This window comes from Hyperoodon ampullatus (genome assembly GCF_949752795.1).
Source record: "Hyperoodon ampullatus genome assembly, chromosome: 5".
NCBI classification, from domain to species: domain Eukaryota; kingdom Metazoa; phylum Chordata; class Mammalia; order Artiodactyla; family Ziphiidae; genus Hyperoodon; species Hyperoodon ampullatus.
Genome location: NC_136918.1, coordinates 79,454,036 through 79,471,714, shown reverse-complemented (window position 1 = coordinate 79,471,714; position 17,679 = coordinate 79,454,036). Strand labels below are relative to the sequence as shown.

General features: G+C 36.7%; 1 protein-coding gene across 4 annotated transcripts in view; it reads left to right on the top strand.

The window, feature by feature from the left end:
• STXBP5L (syntaxin binding protein 5L) overlaps positions 1–13,335 on the top strand; it is a gene marked incomplete at its 5' end in the record, with an annotated part of 378,190 nt that extends 364,855 nt beyond the window's left edge. For all 4 annotated transcript variants that reach the window (XM_079705005.1, XM_079705003.1, XM_079705004.1 and 1 more), the window contains 5 exons: positions 3,201–3,561; positions 7,933–8,098; positions 10,562–10,673; positions 12,434–12,654; positions 13,235–13,335. In XM_079705005.1, coding sequence (XP_079561131.1) covers positions 3,201–3,561; positions 7,933–8,098; positions 10,562–10,673; positions 12,434–12,654; positions 13,235–13,276 — 902 coding nt within the window. In that variant the 3' untranslated portion in view covers positions 13,277–13,335. The remainder of the gene's footprint in view (positions 1–3,200; positions 3,562–7,932; positions 8,099–10,561; positions 10,674–12,433; positions 12,655–13,234) is intronic.
• Between the last annotated feature and the right edge of the window lie 4,344 nt (positions 13,336–17,679).

Sequence of the window (17,679 nt, the reverse complement as noted above, 5' to 3'; positions counted from 1 at the left end):
TTTGCTTAGATTCCAGGATACTTTATTTACCTAGTTTTCTTCCACCTTTATAGCCATTCTTTTTCAGTCCCCTTTGCTCGCTCCTCTACATTTCACTGGGCTTAAAACACCGGCATGCTCAAAGACAGACTCCTTGAACCTTTTGTTTTCTATTTATATTCAAGCCCTACATGAAATCAGCCAGCCTCATTACCTTAAATGCCTGTTGTAATCTAATGGGTCATATATTTATATTTATAGTCTGGCCTATCCCCAAATTCCTGACATAGGTATCCAGTTATATGTATATGACATACACTTGGATGTCTAATAAGTATCTCAAACTTACGTCCCAAACTGAGTTCCTAATATTCCTTTCCTTTCTCCCACAGTCTTTCCCATATCTATTAATGGCAAGTCCATCCTTCCAGTTTCTCAGCTCAAAAGCATTAGAATCAATCTTTTTTCTTTTTTTTTTTTTTTTTTTTTGCGGTACGCGGGCCTCTCACTGTTGTGGCCTCTCCCGTTGCGGAGCACAGGCTCCGGATGCGCAGGCTTAGCGGCCATGGCTCACGGGCCCAGCCGCTCCGCGGCACGTGGGATCTTCCCTGACTGGGGCACGAACCCACGTCTCCTGCATTGGCAGGAGGACTCTCAACCACTGCACCACCAGGGAATCCCCCTAGAATCAATCTTGACCACTGTATCTCTTTCACACTCTAACTCCAACTTATTGGCATATTCTGTTGGCTTGACCTTTGTAATATATTCAGAATCTGACCATTTCTCACCCTTTATACTATTACCACCTGGTTTGAGCAAGCCTGTATCCACTTCTCACCTGAATTATTGTACTAACCTTTTAACTGCTCTCCTTTCTTCCAACCTTGACTCCCTTTAGGATATACCCAGCACGAAGAGTGATCCTGTTAAATGGAAATTAGATTATATTACTCTATTCTCAAAATCTTCCCATCTTATACCAAGTAAAAGTCTGTCTTTACTGTGTCCTACAAGAACCTACATGATTTAGCTCCGTATTATCTCTGATCTCATCTCCTATAAGTCTGCCCGTAACTGCTCTAGAAGGTCAAGATCTGTGAATAGTTTGAGATTTTACTTTACTTGCAAGCTAATAAATTTAAGTTGCCAGTTTCATGGATGCTGATAGAAGACATGAGACTCTTGGATCAGAGATAAAGGATAATCACAGTAGCCAGAATATTTTGTGGTTTCCTGAGCCTTAATTCCACAGTACAATGCAAAGAAGCCTCCTCTTCTGTATAAATCTGCTCAGGCAGCCTTAACAAAATACCACAAACTGGGTGACTTCAACAACAGAATTTTATTTTCTCGCACTTCTGGAGACTGGAAGTCTCAAATCAACATACCAGCTGTGTTGGTATCTGGTGAGAGCGCTCTCCCTGAGTTGCAGACAGCTGCCTTCTCACTGTGTACTCATGTGACCTTTCCTATGTGTGGGGGAGGGGAGGGGAGGAGGGAGAGAGAGATTGAGAGGGAGAGAGAAAGAAAGAGCTAGGTCTCTGGGTGTCTCTTCTTATAAGGACACCAGTTCTATCAGATCAGGGCCCTACCCTTATGACCTCCTTTAACCTTAAATATTCCCATAGAGGGCCCATCTCCAAATATCAGTACATTCACACTGGGGGAGGGGGGAGGGCTTTAATATATGAATTTGGGGAGGGGAAATGAACAAACATTAGTCCTTAACATCTTCTACTCTTTAAATTTAAAATTTAATCACACCCTTTTCTAAGAATTTCTATCCCCTTTTCTGCTTTATTTTTTCCTTAGTACTTATTGCTATCTAATCTCATATATATACTTATTGTATATATTGTCTGTATCATAGAAAGTAAGTTCTGTGAAGGTAGGGATTTTTATCTGTTTTATTCACTATTTTATTCCCTTGTGCCTAAAACAGAACCTAGAACACATAGTAAACCCTCAATAAGTATTTGTTGATTGAATGAATTAAGATTTTAGTGGGGAAGACTGGTAATTTGGAAAGCTGGAGTAAGGTACACTTCTAGCCAGTAAGACCTCTTTTAGGAGGAAAATCCTCATTAATTGTCTGGTGAATTATTTACTGTAGACCAAATTGTTAATATATTACTATAGAAGTCCTTAAATTTAAGCTTCCTTTGTAATGTGTATTTCTGAAATAGTAGAGGCTATAGTTTGGACTTACTGAGCTTTTTTAAAAAAATCATGTTACATCATCTAAACATGTTATTTTTAATTTTAAATACTTTATAAAGTACTTTCTAAATGGAATGTATTTTTATAACACCCTTCCTAAGTCTCTGGTACATGTACACTCCTGAGGTATATCAGCCTGGGATAACTTTCTTACTCTCTCTACATGATGTCAAAGGAGAAAGGAAAGAAAAGGCTGCTAGGGCGCTGCTTAGGGGAGAATCTGGAAATGTCCAAAGGTCAGTCTGCCCCAAGTTACTTCCTAAGCTTCATAGTATCTTGTCTCTGGGACTGGTAAAAATCACCCATAGGTAATAATCTTGCATGGATATTCAACCTTGGAGATTCCAGGTGAGTAAACCATTTTTCTGTATAAAAGATGCATAAGCCTGCCTAAACACCAAAGCTAGTTTGAATTTTTTTTAATACAATCAAAATTGCTAGCATGAACTCTAGATATTTAAATTTCATGAAATATTCTGAGTGTTCATTTTCAGAAGAAAAATAGCATTTTATAGTGAATGAGTCTATAAAATAAAGAAGTGGAATCAGTTGATTTTTTTTTCAGCTGGTTATTCAATAAATAAAAATTATAAATTTTCTAAAATTTGCTCTTTAAAAAAGTATTTTAATGAACACTATATAGTATAATGAAAGGATACTGGGTTAGGAATTAGGAAACCCGAGTTCTAGTCCAGGCTCAGCCACTAACTTGCTATGTGACCTGGCCCAAGTCTCATCATCTTTCTGGGTCTCTGTTTTCTCATTAATATAATGAGGGATTAGACAAGTTGATGTCTTAGACTCCTTTTAGACCCCACCTTTTATGATTCCAAGTTATTGCAACTGATGAACTCACAAATTTACTGATTTATGTATAATACTGCAATATTATGACACTATAGATATGAATTATCATAATATAAAACATTTATCGCCCATAGATGAATAGCAGCTGTTTTAGAATTTCATGTGCCAGTGATATGAAATTGTTTTTATAGGTACATTCCTCTCATTGAAAGGAGCTGTCCTAACATTCTCCTGTATGGACCGAACTGGCAGATTAATGCAACCACCATATGAAGTCTGGAGGGATCCAAACAACATAGATGAAAATGAGAAATCTTGGAGAAGAAAGCTGGTCATGAACTGCCCCTCTCCATCCCAAGAAATAGGAGATCATCAGTATACAATAATCTGCTCAGAAAAACAAGCCAAAGTCTTCTCACTGCCTTCTCAGACTTGCCTCTATGTTCATAACATCACCGAGACATCTTTTATACTGCAAGCAGATGTGGTGGTCATGTGTAACAGTGCCTGCTTGGCATGCTTTTGTGCCAATGGGCATATCATGATAATGAGGTACTTGCCTTCTTTATAAATTATCTGGTAATCATAACAGTGCAAACAAGGTACAATTATGAAAAGTATATGTGTAACGTGCAAGATGTTATCAAGAAGCAAACTGAGATCATTGTTTCATTATGTTTGTGAATGTTTTATTGCTCAAAACTTTGAGGAGACTTTTTTATTTGTTTTTGTTTGTTTTTTGGTTTTTGTTTTTGCTAAAAATGCTTTGCATTGTGAATGAAATATGTTAATTGACATCAAGGAATCTAAGGAAAGAGTGATTCTCCAGTCATTCACACATTCATTCAACATTTATTGAGCACATGTTATCTCCCAGATGCTATGCTAGCCTCAGGATATATGAAGATGAATAAGCTACAAGGAAAAGAAATGAACTGTTACCTTTACTATGTTTCATAGTACACACAAGAATTTTCCATACAGAATTTAATTTTATCCTTATACCTTCTCTAGGACACAGGAAAATAAAGTGTTATTTGCATCCTCCATTTTACATATGTTAACAAATTTGCCTGAGGTTGCAAGTCTAGGAAAAAGTGAGATCAACACTGAACAGTATACTAAAAGTCATCACTTTATTTTAACCTGCTCTAGCTATGCGTTAAGAAATATACATGCAAAAAAAAAAAAAAGAAATATACATGGAGGGAGAGCTTGGATGGGCTTTTGAACTGAAGTCCTAACTATATTGAAAGCTAGGTGGAAACAGATGTGAGGGATAATTGAGGGAAATTTGCTGAATGTAAAACCAATTGGTTGTGAAAGGTAATGGAGGCCTTTAAATCTCAGGGTTAGAAAAGAACTTAAAGGTTAAAAAGTTTTATCATGAACTTGGATAATAGTGAGGTCATTAGCAGATAAGAAAGTCAGAATTTAGAAAGACTGATAATGAGAAGTTTGGGAATGAATGCTTGGAATGTGAGGTGCTTATATGCCAGCCTGCAGAAGTTTAGCCAGCAATTTAAGGTCTGGACTCTTAAAAAAATAGGGATGGAAGACACAGCTCTGGAAATCATTTATGTAAATGCATTAGTGAAAGTTGTAGCAGTGAATGAAATCATCAAAGAAAACAGTATAAAAAAAGCAGAGAAATAGACTGGTCTTAGGACAAAAATTGGCGGGGAGGGGTGCATATGTCTACATTTATGTAGTGGAGAAAAAAGAAACTCCAGCAAAGGAGATTGAGAAGTCATCAGAGAGCTAGGAAAAGGATCAGAGTAGCAGAACTTCATGAAATGAAAACGACAGCAGAGTATCAAAATAAAGGATAGAAGACTACCAAAAGGATGGTCAAGAGGTAGTCAGAGCAGAAAGGTCAAAGAGTTTGTGTACAAGAAAAAAATCCTAGATCTGGCACCTAGATATTAGTGATCTTTGAGAAAGCAAATCTTAGGAGCACGGTGGAGGTAAGACTAAATTTCAAGGGGGCAAGAAGAGGCAGTGGCATAGATTAGGGGTTGACAGACTACAGCCCCAGGTCATATCTACCCTGCCCTCCCCCCAATCTGATATCGTACAGCTTGCAAGCTAAGAATGGTTTTTACATTTTCAAATTGTTGAAAAAAATCAGAGAATATTTCATGATATGTGAAAAGTATATGAGATTCAAATTTTCAATGGCCATAAACAAAGGTTTGGGGAACACAACCACACCCATTTGCTTACATACTGCCCAGAGGGGCTTGTACACAGTAGGGCAGAGTCGAGTAGTTGCACCGGAGGCCTAAAATATTTACTATCTGGCTCTTTAAAAAAAAGTTTGTCAACCCCTGAGACAGTATTCTTTGGGGAAATTTTGGTAAAAAGAGAGATGAGAGACAGGAAAGTAGTTTGAGGGCAAAACTGGGTGTTCTAGAGTGTTTTTATTGTTATATTTTATTTAATAGGGGAGACATGAGTAGGTTTGTAAGCCAAGAAGTAGTTAATGAAGGAGAAAGTTTTGAAAACATAAAAACAATCATTTATGGCCTGCTTATTCTCTTACATATTTCTTTCTCTCCTTATCTGGTTTCTCTTTCTCAAGCTCTTTTTAGAGATTTCTGAAGGCCATTCCAGTCTTGTTTGAAAATAACAACTTAACTCCTAGACATGCCTTAGTTTAGGAGGAAAAAAAAAATGTGTATATACTCCGCTGAGCTCAAGTTTAGTCACTCAAAAAATGTTACTTCGCAATTGAGTTTTTAGCTTGATAGTGACTACTTACCCTGTTTTTGCAAAATTATAGTATGTCTTCTTTTCTTAAATGGTACATCTGAAAATTAATTTCTACTTAAATGAATACATGCTACATCTACATTTATGAGGGGAATTTCTTGAGAAATGAAAAGCAAGAGTTTAAAAAGCAACAGGAGTCATAGCAATAGGAAAGATAAAATGATCTCTCTGTCTCTGCCCTTTGTAAAAGCTGTTTTACATGATGACTACTTTAATATTATGTCCTAGTGGAAACTCTTTATGTGTTCATGAGGATCTCAAAAATATTTGAAAAGGAAGTGATTTTGACATGATTTTAGCAATGTGTAAGGTGTGGCTAGGAGACATGTGGCTTGAGTAACTGGAGTCTACAAATTGGCATGCTCCTGACCTTGCTAAGCATATTCCCAGATCTTTCCAGACCCTATCAGAACTTAACTACGGGACTTTCCTGGCAGTCCAGTGGTTAGGACTCCGTACTTCCAACGCAGAACTTAACTACACTGAGCCCAATCTCCTCAAGTCCTAGTTTTCAGATAGTTGCTAGGTAGGTATGATTGCTTATGTGCCAACGTACCCAGACCTAGAAAAGAGTAGAGAGAGATGCAAGAGGCTTACCTATGTATAAAGTTCTCAAGCTGGGCTGAGAGAGCCATTTTTAGTGGGAACCATCTTTAGTTACCTGACACTGTTTCCTTATAAAAATGTCCTTGCACAGAAAAAAACTGTTTTTTTTTCATCTTTAAGAGTACTTGTTTCCTAGCCCTTAGCAATTGACTTACTCTTTTCCTACCAAAAGTGATTACACCTGTTGTATTTTGTTGGCTTACTTTTATTATGCTACATAGACAACACAACTTATCAGGAAAGTCCATAGGAACCTCTTCCCCACCACAACCCATTAATCTGAATGAATGGAATTTAACTGGGTTTGTTTTGGATTCATATCCTAAGGATCTTTGTTACTTCAAACGCCATCACATATATTTTTAATATACTTTTTTCATACTAAATCTTTGAAATTCAGTTTATAATTTACACTTACAGAATATCTCAAATCAGAGAAGCCATATATCAACTGCTCAATAGCCACATGTGGCTAGTGGCTACCATATTGGACAGCACAGCACTAGGACCTCGTGAAAAACTTATTCCTATAGCACAGATTTCAGGTCCCATTTTATATGGTAAGATTCTAGGGCTTAAGTTGTAATTACAAACTACTTTGATAAGAGAAATAAGTACTTTTTTTTTCAAGGTGCTAGTTTTATGACCTGGGTTAATTTAAAATCATTGTGCACACTACAATCAGTAGAATGATTTCAAAGCTTGAGATTTAACTACAAGTTTATTTTTCTCTTTTTGGCATTAGAGATGTGCTTTAAAAGCATTGAGATTGGTTTTCTTTAGTAGTTTGTAAATCTGGCTCTAGTGACAGTATCCAAAAGTACATTTTTATAAATATGTAAGCAGAATCATTTGACTACAACATTAGGATAAGCATAGAGCCAATCAGTAAGACACTTGAGATGTGGTATTAGCTTGGATGTGCAAATTCTGATCTATTATTTGTAACTAATTCTGTTACAGCCCCCAGCCATGTTTGTTTATTAATCATGTCTTCAGTGCAGGTGCCCTAAGTCATAGGTGATTTTCACTTTCTGTGTATAGAGGAAGTAAAGGAATGGGGAGCAAAGCCACTCCACTCCCAGGCACAGTGAACTAGACCCACTTCATCAGTGTATAACCTCCTCAGACCCAGGAGTTCTGCCTTAAAAAGAGACAATAGACCAAGTATGCAGGCAGCCACTTTCTAGCTGTGGTGTTTCTGCCATAATCAAAGATTATAACTGTACTGTAGGAACCTGTGAAATGCTCCAAAAAGCATTTTGAAATTGCTGGCCACTGCATTTAATCCATCCTTCAAGGGCATTTGCTAAATATCTGTGTGAATTAAGATAGAAGAACTGTGCCCATAATTTTTGTGAATATGACTTTATGTGAAAGTCTAGTTTACTACCATTGAAAATTCAAGAGGATAAAGAAACAACCGTAAAGTAGCGGTATAAAAAGTACTGTTTTATGTAAGGATCTGCACATTTTATACAAAGAAATTAAAAGCTTCTAACAACTTGAATATGAAATGTGGATTTGTTTTTTTCCATTCAGCCTACCTAGTCTTCGTCCAATGTTGGATGTTAATTATTTGCCACTGACAGACATGAGGATAGCACGGACGTTTTGTTTTACCAATGAAGGACAGGCATTATACCTTGTCTCTCCTACTGAAATTCAGCGGTTAACATACAGCCAAGAGATGTGTGATAATCTACAGGTAGGTCAGACACATTTATGAATAAACATCGGACACAGTTATAAAAAGAGAAAAAATTAGAAAGATGTCTAAAAGCTAAAATATTATTGAGCCAGACAATAAATATGCGTGCCCTAGAACATGTTTTGAATATATGTTCATCATTGTGATGCTACCAAGTTCTAGTGTGGTTCCAGATATACATAGAAAAAAATAAGAAAAAACGGGATGTATGAAGAATGTGGAGATCATACATATCAATGGTTGTTTTGTGTGTTTTGCCTATGGAGAATCCTCTGAAAGATTATGAAAATCTTCCTCCAGGGTGGGGAATATGTATGTATACACAAAAATTTTGCATAAAATTCGGGGAGTTAATGAACTTTTTTTAAAGAAATCTTAATTGTGATTAAGAGCCATACAAAATAAATACATATCCTGTAGGTTAGAACTGGGCATTTGTCTTTGATCATAGCGGTAAGCAGAACCTAGAAACAAAATAAATATAAAAGCCTATCTAACCTTGGATAAGTAAATGTGGTCACAAAATGTTAAAAGGCATCTTAGGGATTTAATTGGTTTCTCCTTATTTTAGAAATAAGAAAACTAAAACCCATTCATTACAATATAGAGGTTCAGAGTATAAACTCTGAACTATTTAAGTTGCATTTTGCTCACTTATATAACTTTGGCCATTTTACTTAATCTACTACCTTGAAGCACTGCTGTGAGAATTAACAAAGAATTCATATAAAGCACTGAGCACAGTGCCTGGAACATAATAAGCTTTAAAAATAAATAATAATAAATGTTATTCAACAAATACTTAGAGTTTTTTATATGCCTGGTATTTGGCTGGGCTCTAGGAACACAATCATAAACAAGATACAAGTCCCTACCTGTTAGTGTGGAGGGAGAGATAAGTAAACAGACAACCACAAATGCTGTTATATGGCTGTGCCGGTGCTGGGGAGACATGTGAGAGGGGCACCTAGGTTGATGGAACAAAAGGGAAGGGGTAGTTAGAAAAAGGTTGTGAAGGATGAATAGGAGTTATCCATAGGAATGGATGGCTGGAGATGGAAAAGGTAATAATATTCTTGACTGAGCAGAGGCATGTGACAGCCCCAAGGTTCAGGCAACTTCCAACAAAGTGCTGAGTTGGGAAGTGGAGAGAGTGAAGGGGTGATGCTGGAGAGTTAGTCAAGAACAGAGCTTGGAACACCTTGTAAGCTCCTTAAGGAATCTGGCATTTATCCCCAGGGCAATAGCAAGTCATTGAAAAGGTTTAACAAATTTGTTTATTAAAGCTAATATTCTGGTTGCAGTATGGCAATTAGTTTTGAGGAATTAAGTCTAAAAGTAGGGAGAAAAATTTGGAGGCTTTTTAAAATAATTAAGGCCAAAAATAATAGTGGTTTGAAATAAGGCAGCCAACAGTGAGGAGAGAGAAAAGTTAGCAGATTCAATGGCTATAAAGTGTAATCAGTCAGATTGGAGGGTTATTAGATGTAGGAGTGAAGGAAAGGAAGGAATTAATAATTATTCCTGCATTTCTGGGTTGGGGAGCTAAGTAGATGGTGCAGCCATTTCCAAAGAGAAGGGATCCAGAGGAAGAGCACAGGTCTGGGGAGTAGAGGTGAAAGGGGATGATGATGACAGTCATGCTGCAAGTTCACAGACAAACTGATATTAGGTCAAAGGTCTGACTTTGGGTTGAAGTTCCTTCCTCCAAACCAATGGTTCTCAAATTTTGGTCTGCTTTAGAAAGACCAAAGCAAGTTAGAACTTTTTAGGGCAAGTTAAAAGTTAGAAAAAGTTAGAGCAAGTTAAAAATACAGATAACCAGAACACATCTATGCAAATTTTGATTTAGCGTGTGTGGAATAAAGCCTGTGCATCTGTGTTTCTAACAAGATATCTCCCCAGTCATTCTAAATCACATCAAATATTAAGAACAATTTTACCTCACCATGCAGTAGCTGCCTACTTTGACTCATTTAAATTATCTTGAGCTATTTCATTATTTTGTACATAATATAAAAATAAATCCAGCCTTTCTCTACACACCACCAAAGGCTTCCCATTTCATAGGGCAGTCCATGCTTGGTTCCAGAAAGGGAACTAGGACAGGAAAGACGCTATGGTAATTGAATCAGAAGTCTAGATTGGCAGTCACTGATCAAGTGTAAATTAATCCTATGGTGAATATTAGCTTCCCATGCTTTCTAATTGTAGAAGGAAGAAACGGAGAGGGCAGAAAAGTGAAAATTTTAGGATCAGTTCTTGGAGATGGGAAGGGAAAGGAAGGAGGTGGAGAAAGAAAGGCCAGAGAGAACTGGGAGCAAAGCAAAAATCACCAGGAAAATATATGGAGAACAGACTGCCTTTTCATGACGTGCTCTAACCTGCCACCATGTTATCTTTTGATCTGTTACTTTACTCTTAGTCAGTCTAATGCTATTTTCTTTTGATCTGATATAGGACATGCTAGGAGATTTGTTTACTCCCATAGAGACACCAGAAGCTCAAAACAGAGGCTTTCTCAAAGGACTGTTTGGTGGAAGTGGACAAACATTTGACAGAGAAGAGCTCTGTGAGTAACAGAAGACCTGTTTCTAGACTAGCGTTTTGCTTCTATACCATGAAAACTATTTGTTTACCAAACATGAATAAAATTGGTCACTTTATATTAGATGCAATTCTAATAGTACATGCAATTCATAGTACATGCAATTCATACAAAAAATGAGTAAGCTAATAAATGTGTCATTTGCAGGTAGATCATACCTGCAAGGCAGGGTGAAGACATTTGGTTACTAAAATCTGAAAAAATGTTTTTGAATCTGCCTGCCTTTACTTGTAGGAAACAGATTCTTTATTCAGAATTCAAGGTTTACCAATGGTACAGAATAAATTACTTTAAAAAATCTACCTGCAAAACTCTGATGAACAATAATCAAAATGCAGTATAAAGATACTAGGGAACATTTTCAGAGAGAAATTAAGAATACATTTTCCAGAATATCTCACCCACCATTTGGTCTTACAGATCAAAACTCCTTTTTCTTGAATTTTTAACTATGCAAAAGATCTAGGTGCCTCCATACAATGGAATAGTATTCAGCCATAAAAGGGAATGACGTTTGATACATACTACAACATGGATGAACCTTGAAAACATCATGCTAAATTAAAGAAGGAAGACAAAAACAGCCACATATTGTATGATTCCTTTTATACAAAATGTTCTGAATAGACAAATCCATAGAGACAGAAAGTAAATTAATAGTTGCCAGGGACTGAGGCAAGAAGGAACTAGAAAGGGACTGCTAATGGGTACAGAGTTTTCTTTTTGGGGTGATGAAAATGTTCTAAAATTAGATAGTGGTTGATAGTTGCACAAATCTGTGAATATGCTAAAAACCACTGAATTGTACACTTAAAAAGGGTGAGTTTTGGGAATCCCTTGGCAGTCCAGTGGTTAGGATTTGGAGCTTTCACTGCCGGGGCCAGGAGTTCGATCCCTGTTCTGGGAACCAAGATCCCGCAAGCTGTGCAGCATGGCCAAAAATTTAAAGAAAAAGGGGGGGGGTGAATTTTATGATATGTGAATTTTATCTCAATAAGCCTCTTATTTTTAAAAATATTGATCTAGATTCCATTCCTAATGTTATATCCTTGGGAATTCTCACTAAATTTTTACTAAGATAGCTGTTTTTCAATATTTAAAAGTTACTTCATTAAAATTAAGTGAAACTGCGCTTTGTAAATGTTGGGGAAATTTTTAGTCTTTTATAAAGTAATAAAGTTCCTACAAATGTTTATTAATGCCCATCATGCATATACCCCATTCTCTAGTATTTACATACACACACACACACACACACAGATTTTTGAAAAACGACAACTGAGGCCTACAAAGACTGATAGCAAGATGAATACAGAAGATTGGAATGCCAACTTGAGCAGAAATTTAAATAAATGATCAGGCCTGAGATTGGAACAGACACTAATGTGGGTTAAATATGAGGTCACAATAAAATTGTGAGCATCCCAATTCAGCAATGTCAAGAAATGCAATTATGCCGTATTGTATGGAACACCCCCTAACTCACACACACACACACACAAAATAAGGCATATGGTACCAATATCTCTCTCAGTCTCTTTCGTGGGCATTTTTCTTGGGTAAATGCTAACATCTGCAAATACAGATCTATGATAGGAACAAATATGTCTCTTCATGAGAATTATGACAGTAGAATTCAATGTAAGTACTTTGGTGATAAACTTGACTATAATTACTTGAATTACTGACAGAATGTTTTAAATTGCTATGGCTTGAACTCCCAGTTGGGGAAGCTTCAGCAGGAAAAGCATCACGCAGCCTCGCACAGCACATTCCTGGACCAGGTAGTATAGAAGGGATGAAAGGTGCTGCCGGAGGGGTGATGGGAGAGCTGACTCGTGCACGGATCGCACTTGATGAGAGAGGACAGAGGCTAGGAGAGCTGGAAGAGAAAACTGCAGGCATGATGACCAGTGCAGAAGCATTTTCCAAACATGCACATGAGGTAAACTGCCTAAGTAAATAAAGCCATCTTCATACAGTAATAACTTTAAACATTTAGGTCCTGAAAAAGAAGGCCTAAACAGAGATGCCACTGAAAGTAATCCTGTGTGAGAGCCAAGGTAACTGGAATCTCGTTATAAGTATTATAACTTCCCTCATATTGGGGAGAAAAAAGGGTTTTTTTAATACTATATTGATACTTCTTTACCTTAGAGGATGACTTAAAAGAAAATTATCCACTGGTTCTGGTACACTGGGTCTATATTGTGCATCAGCTGCTAAAAAGGTACTTAGGTTGATTACATGATCTCCCCCAACAAGGTGTGAGGTGGGCAGTAGAGGCTGGGATCCACACACCCCTTTTTGTCTCAATCATTAAAAATCATTTCCTGTCAGGCAAATCTTTAGAGCTTGATTGGTTTTTAAAAAAATCTTTCTATATGCACTTTATTTCAAAAAATAAAGGAAGTCTTCTAAGTTTTGAGATTTTGATATGCATGATTAGCTCAATATGAGCTTGCTTTGATTAGCACTTTTACATAATTTTTTAACATCTTATGGTGACTATTTTTTCTTTGCAGTTAATGCTGAAATATAAGGATAAGAAATGGTACCAATTCTAAACTTCTAAAGAAGCTATGACTGCTTTGAGAAACCATTATTCAGGGAAACCAACTTTATTCCCAGCATCACTATTCAACTGCTAGAAGACAGTTTCTTCCACAAAATGTTCCATTACAGTCCATCTGAAGTTATCATAAGGGAGACTTACCAGAGACACTGTACAACCCAAAGGCTGGAACCCTGGTTAACACCCCAAGATATGGCTGAATTTGCCTCTTCCTACGTGGAATGGAGCTATCATCTTGGCATGTCGTTTGCTAAGGATTTACATTTAGGAACTACGAGGAGTCCTGATTTGAAAAAATCCTGTACAAACAAAAAGCATTAATGCACTTAATGAAAAAAATTTTTGCATGATAAATTAACATCTTAAGAGGAAAAGAAAAAAAAAAGCATGTTGTGACAGAAGAAAAAAAGATTTATGGTAAACTATTTTTATAAATTGGAGCACACCTGACAATTTAAAAAACTCTGTTAGAAGATATCAGTGCATTTCAAGTACATTTGCAATACCCAACTGAAAAAACAAACAAAACCAGAGTTTCCTTTTCATCTATAACTTTCATTATACTAGGACATTATTGAATTCTTATGGCAAGAGTCTGATTAACGTTCTTCTCTTTCCATAATATTTTACATTATTCACAGTTCTTGGTCATAATCAAATATTGCCAGTACAGTAAATTATTCCTAACACAATTATATCCATTTCTATCACCTTCGGAACAAGTTGCTCTTTTTAGTCACAAACCATGCAGGGTTGGGTCACCTCGAAGCATTTTTTCAGCCTGGCTTATACTCTGCAGGGGAGTTGACAATAGGTTTGGGGAAACTAGACTTACAGGAACAATGCAGTTAGCTTTGAGAACTGATTTCACACACTCTGGTTTCAGGTTCTAAAGTGATACATTTTTAATGCTCCATTTGTATCCTTGTCTGCCAATTACACAGTATATTACTGTTCAGTCCCAGTGGGGTCTTCAATTCAAAGGTGCTCTTGCAGCCTGACACTCACAGACCAAACTGGTCATTCTCTTTAGTCTGATTCAGTAAAACCTCAGTTAATGTTTTAGGAAAGGGATTCTGACATTTCTGATTAACAAGGGCTTTCATTAGAAATTACTTTTTGGTTCAATACTTACTATTGAAAATTGTTATAAAGTGGTGGTATTTTTGCTATCTTGGCTTTAGTCACCATTATGGACAACAGAAATTTTGTCACTCAACAGGCTAAATAACATAAGCCACAGGATTATGTCAACAAATACCAAATACCTATTCCTTATTAAAAGCTCTTTTAAAAATGGAATAAAGAATATCCTTAACATGATAAAAGATTATCTATTATAACTCAACAGAGAGCTAGTAGAGGCAAACAAAATAAAGATGTCTGCTACCATGATTTAATATGATTCTGGAAGTCAAAAGTCTTAGGAAATGAATGTATGCAGATTCTGGGACCCATCCTATAATATGTATGTTGTTCTTTCAAAAAGAATCTTTTTAAAGAAAATTAATGGGTTCGGCTCATTGAATTTTGATTAATCAAGGTCTTATAAGACTCACATTGTGTTTCTTAAGAATTCACCATTTTCCTGAAGTCCAGGCTATTTGAGTAGCCAAAAATAGTATTTCTGCTTTTTTTTTAGTTTTTAAATTTTTAGTGAATTTGTTTAAAGTGGCACTTCCTTCAAATGTTCTCAGTAATTTTGAGAAGAACAAATTAATCTTTGAGAAGAGTAATCTTTGAAAAGAAATGGGGGAAAAAGTCAGAAAATGTATATCAGGATAGCATTTCTCAGAGTCCTTGAATTCTCCTGATTTCTCAAAAAAGCCTCTCTAGGAATCTCTCCAGACTCCTGTGAACAGCCTTAGGGTAACAGAACCTGACTTGGAAATACAAACATGATACATAAAATTATATAGTAAAAATACTGAAGAAACTTGAGACCAGGATTTGGAAAACACTGGTAGGCAAATTGCAGTGCACTATTTGTACCATCAGTTTCAAGGACCCAGTTTTCTGATTTTCTGAACAAATACTTTTATCATTTCTATACTTAAAAAAAACTAAAAGAGTAAAATATTGGTTTATTTTAGAAACAATGAAATAAAGTCCAAAGTGGCATTAAATTCAATGACGATTTCTAAAGCCCCAATAGGATGTGACTTAACTTGTTCTATATCAGGGTTTCTCAACAATGGCACCGTTAACAGGAAATTCTTTGTTATGTGGCACTGTCCTTTGCACTGCAGATGTCTAGCAGCACCCCTGGCCTCTCTCCACTAGATGCCAGTAGCGACCCCCACTCCCACCCGCCCCAAAATGACAATCAAAAATGTCTCCAGCCATTGACAAAATTACCCCCAGTTGAGAGCCACTGTTCTACATCATTTGGAGACAGATTAAGTGTTAATATGTAATATGTCATATAAAATTAAACATCGTTAGTACACAGTAACAAATTATTATACCTAAAGTTACATGTGTGGTTCATATGCAATAAAATGCTATTTTGGGGAAAGCTTACATGAATCACTGAAAGATAACAATTACAGAATATTTTAAAACATACAGAAAAAATACCAGAAAGGACAAAATAGCATTTAACAGAAGTGCTTAAAACTGGCTTTAATGAATAGATCAAAAGTTTATAATTGGCATGTCAATTGGAAGTAAGGTGCTTCTGAAATGCTTGAAAAGAATAGGTTCTTTTCATCTTTCAATATTGTTTTTATAAACCCTTTCTTAATGTAAGGGTAACTTCATCCCACAAACTCCTGATTAGTGGAATACAAATTAATGAGGTTTTACTGTATCAAAATTATTTTTCTAATTCAAAGAGATAGCAATAACAAGAATCTAATATGGACGTGATTTTTCTCTTTGAACATTTCTGTTCTGTTGCACTGACCTTCACATGCACACATACACACACACACACACACACACCACCATCTTACCATCATCATCATCTTTGGAAAATGAGTACTGTTGATCCATGTAATACTTTACATCTCTCTTCTCTACTATTTAAATGTCTTGCCTCTATCTTGGAACATAAGAAAAATACTCCTAGTGACTTGAACAATGATAGAGAAAATGACTCTGAGCCTTAGTTGTCATCAAAATTACATTTTGTCTGCTTAAGGTGACATCAGAAGATAAGGCTTGCAAACCACAGTCTCTCTACAAGTTGACCGTATCTCATTATGACTCCCTGAAGAGATAACCCCTTCTTAGTGTCCCAGGAGAAAATGGGCCTTTAGCATTATAATTCATCATGAAGCTAGAGGTGTCTTTTTTTCCTGGTTCTAATATGCGAGCAATAATCCCTACCAAGAAATCATCCATTAACCTTGGAGTTTGGAGGGATGGATGATTATCATTTATTTTAATCCACTGCAAAAGCAGTACTACCAGCTCTGCTTTCTACACTTCTTTGAGACCCAGACTTAGTGCCCGTCATCATCACGGTCATTATCTGACTAACTTTGGAAGGATGGTGACAGAACTGAGTGAGATGTTTTCTGATGATTCAGTCATAAAGATAATTTTTCAAATCTTTCTTGTAGCATTTGAATGATTCTCCAGTTAATAAATCAGAATCCAGGTCTGTAGTACTCAAAGATCTTAAGGGATTGTAAAGGAAAAAGTTTACTGTTGGAGTCCTTTTTTAAAATGTGAACCATGTGTCTGTTATCTGCATTAAGGGATCACCATGGCTTTGAGGAAGGAAAAGGAAAATAAAGATTATGCCCAAGGTTGGTTGAAGAAGATTAAGATTAGCTCTTTGAGATACTTGGTTTTAAAATGTTTGGCAGAAGGGAAAAATGAAGCAGATTTGGAAGAGTAAGCTAAAAGCCCTCTCATTGGTTTAGGGTCATTGGGACAACCCAGGAGTATCTGTGTGATTATAGCCTGTCTCCACGGGAAGGCATTGTAACTTGACCACTTTTGTTCTGAGAGGGCAATGCCAAAAGGAGTCAGACGTTTCTGCGAGGCCTGCTCTTTGCATCAGGAGAAACGTGGTAGCCTTCACAGCTTCTTCACCTATGTCCTCTGTAGCCCCAACCCCACTTGTGACCAGTTACTGTTTCACAGACACACTGCTCCAGGGGCCAGAAATACTTGCCAGTAAGTCATGTATTTGGATTGCACCGTTCCAGGGAGCATGGCTGTAGAAGTTTATTGTATATATGTGCAGACAAAATTCAAAATAGGAAAGGTCTGACTTAGGAAAGAAGAGGAAGTGCAATTTGGTACAAGCGGGCTGGGGTAAAGAGGGACATGGGAGCCAGAGTGAAGCATAAGAAGCTTTGATGAGGAACCGAGGCACAGTTGGTCTATTTATACATTTATGTAGGGAAGTGATTCTCAACTTTGGCTGTGCATAAGCAT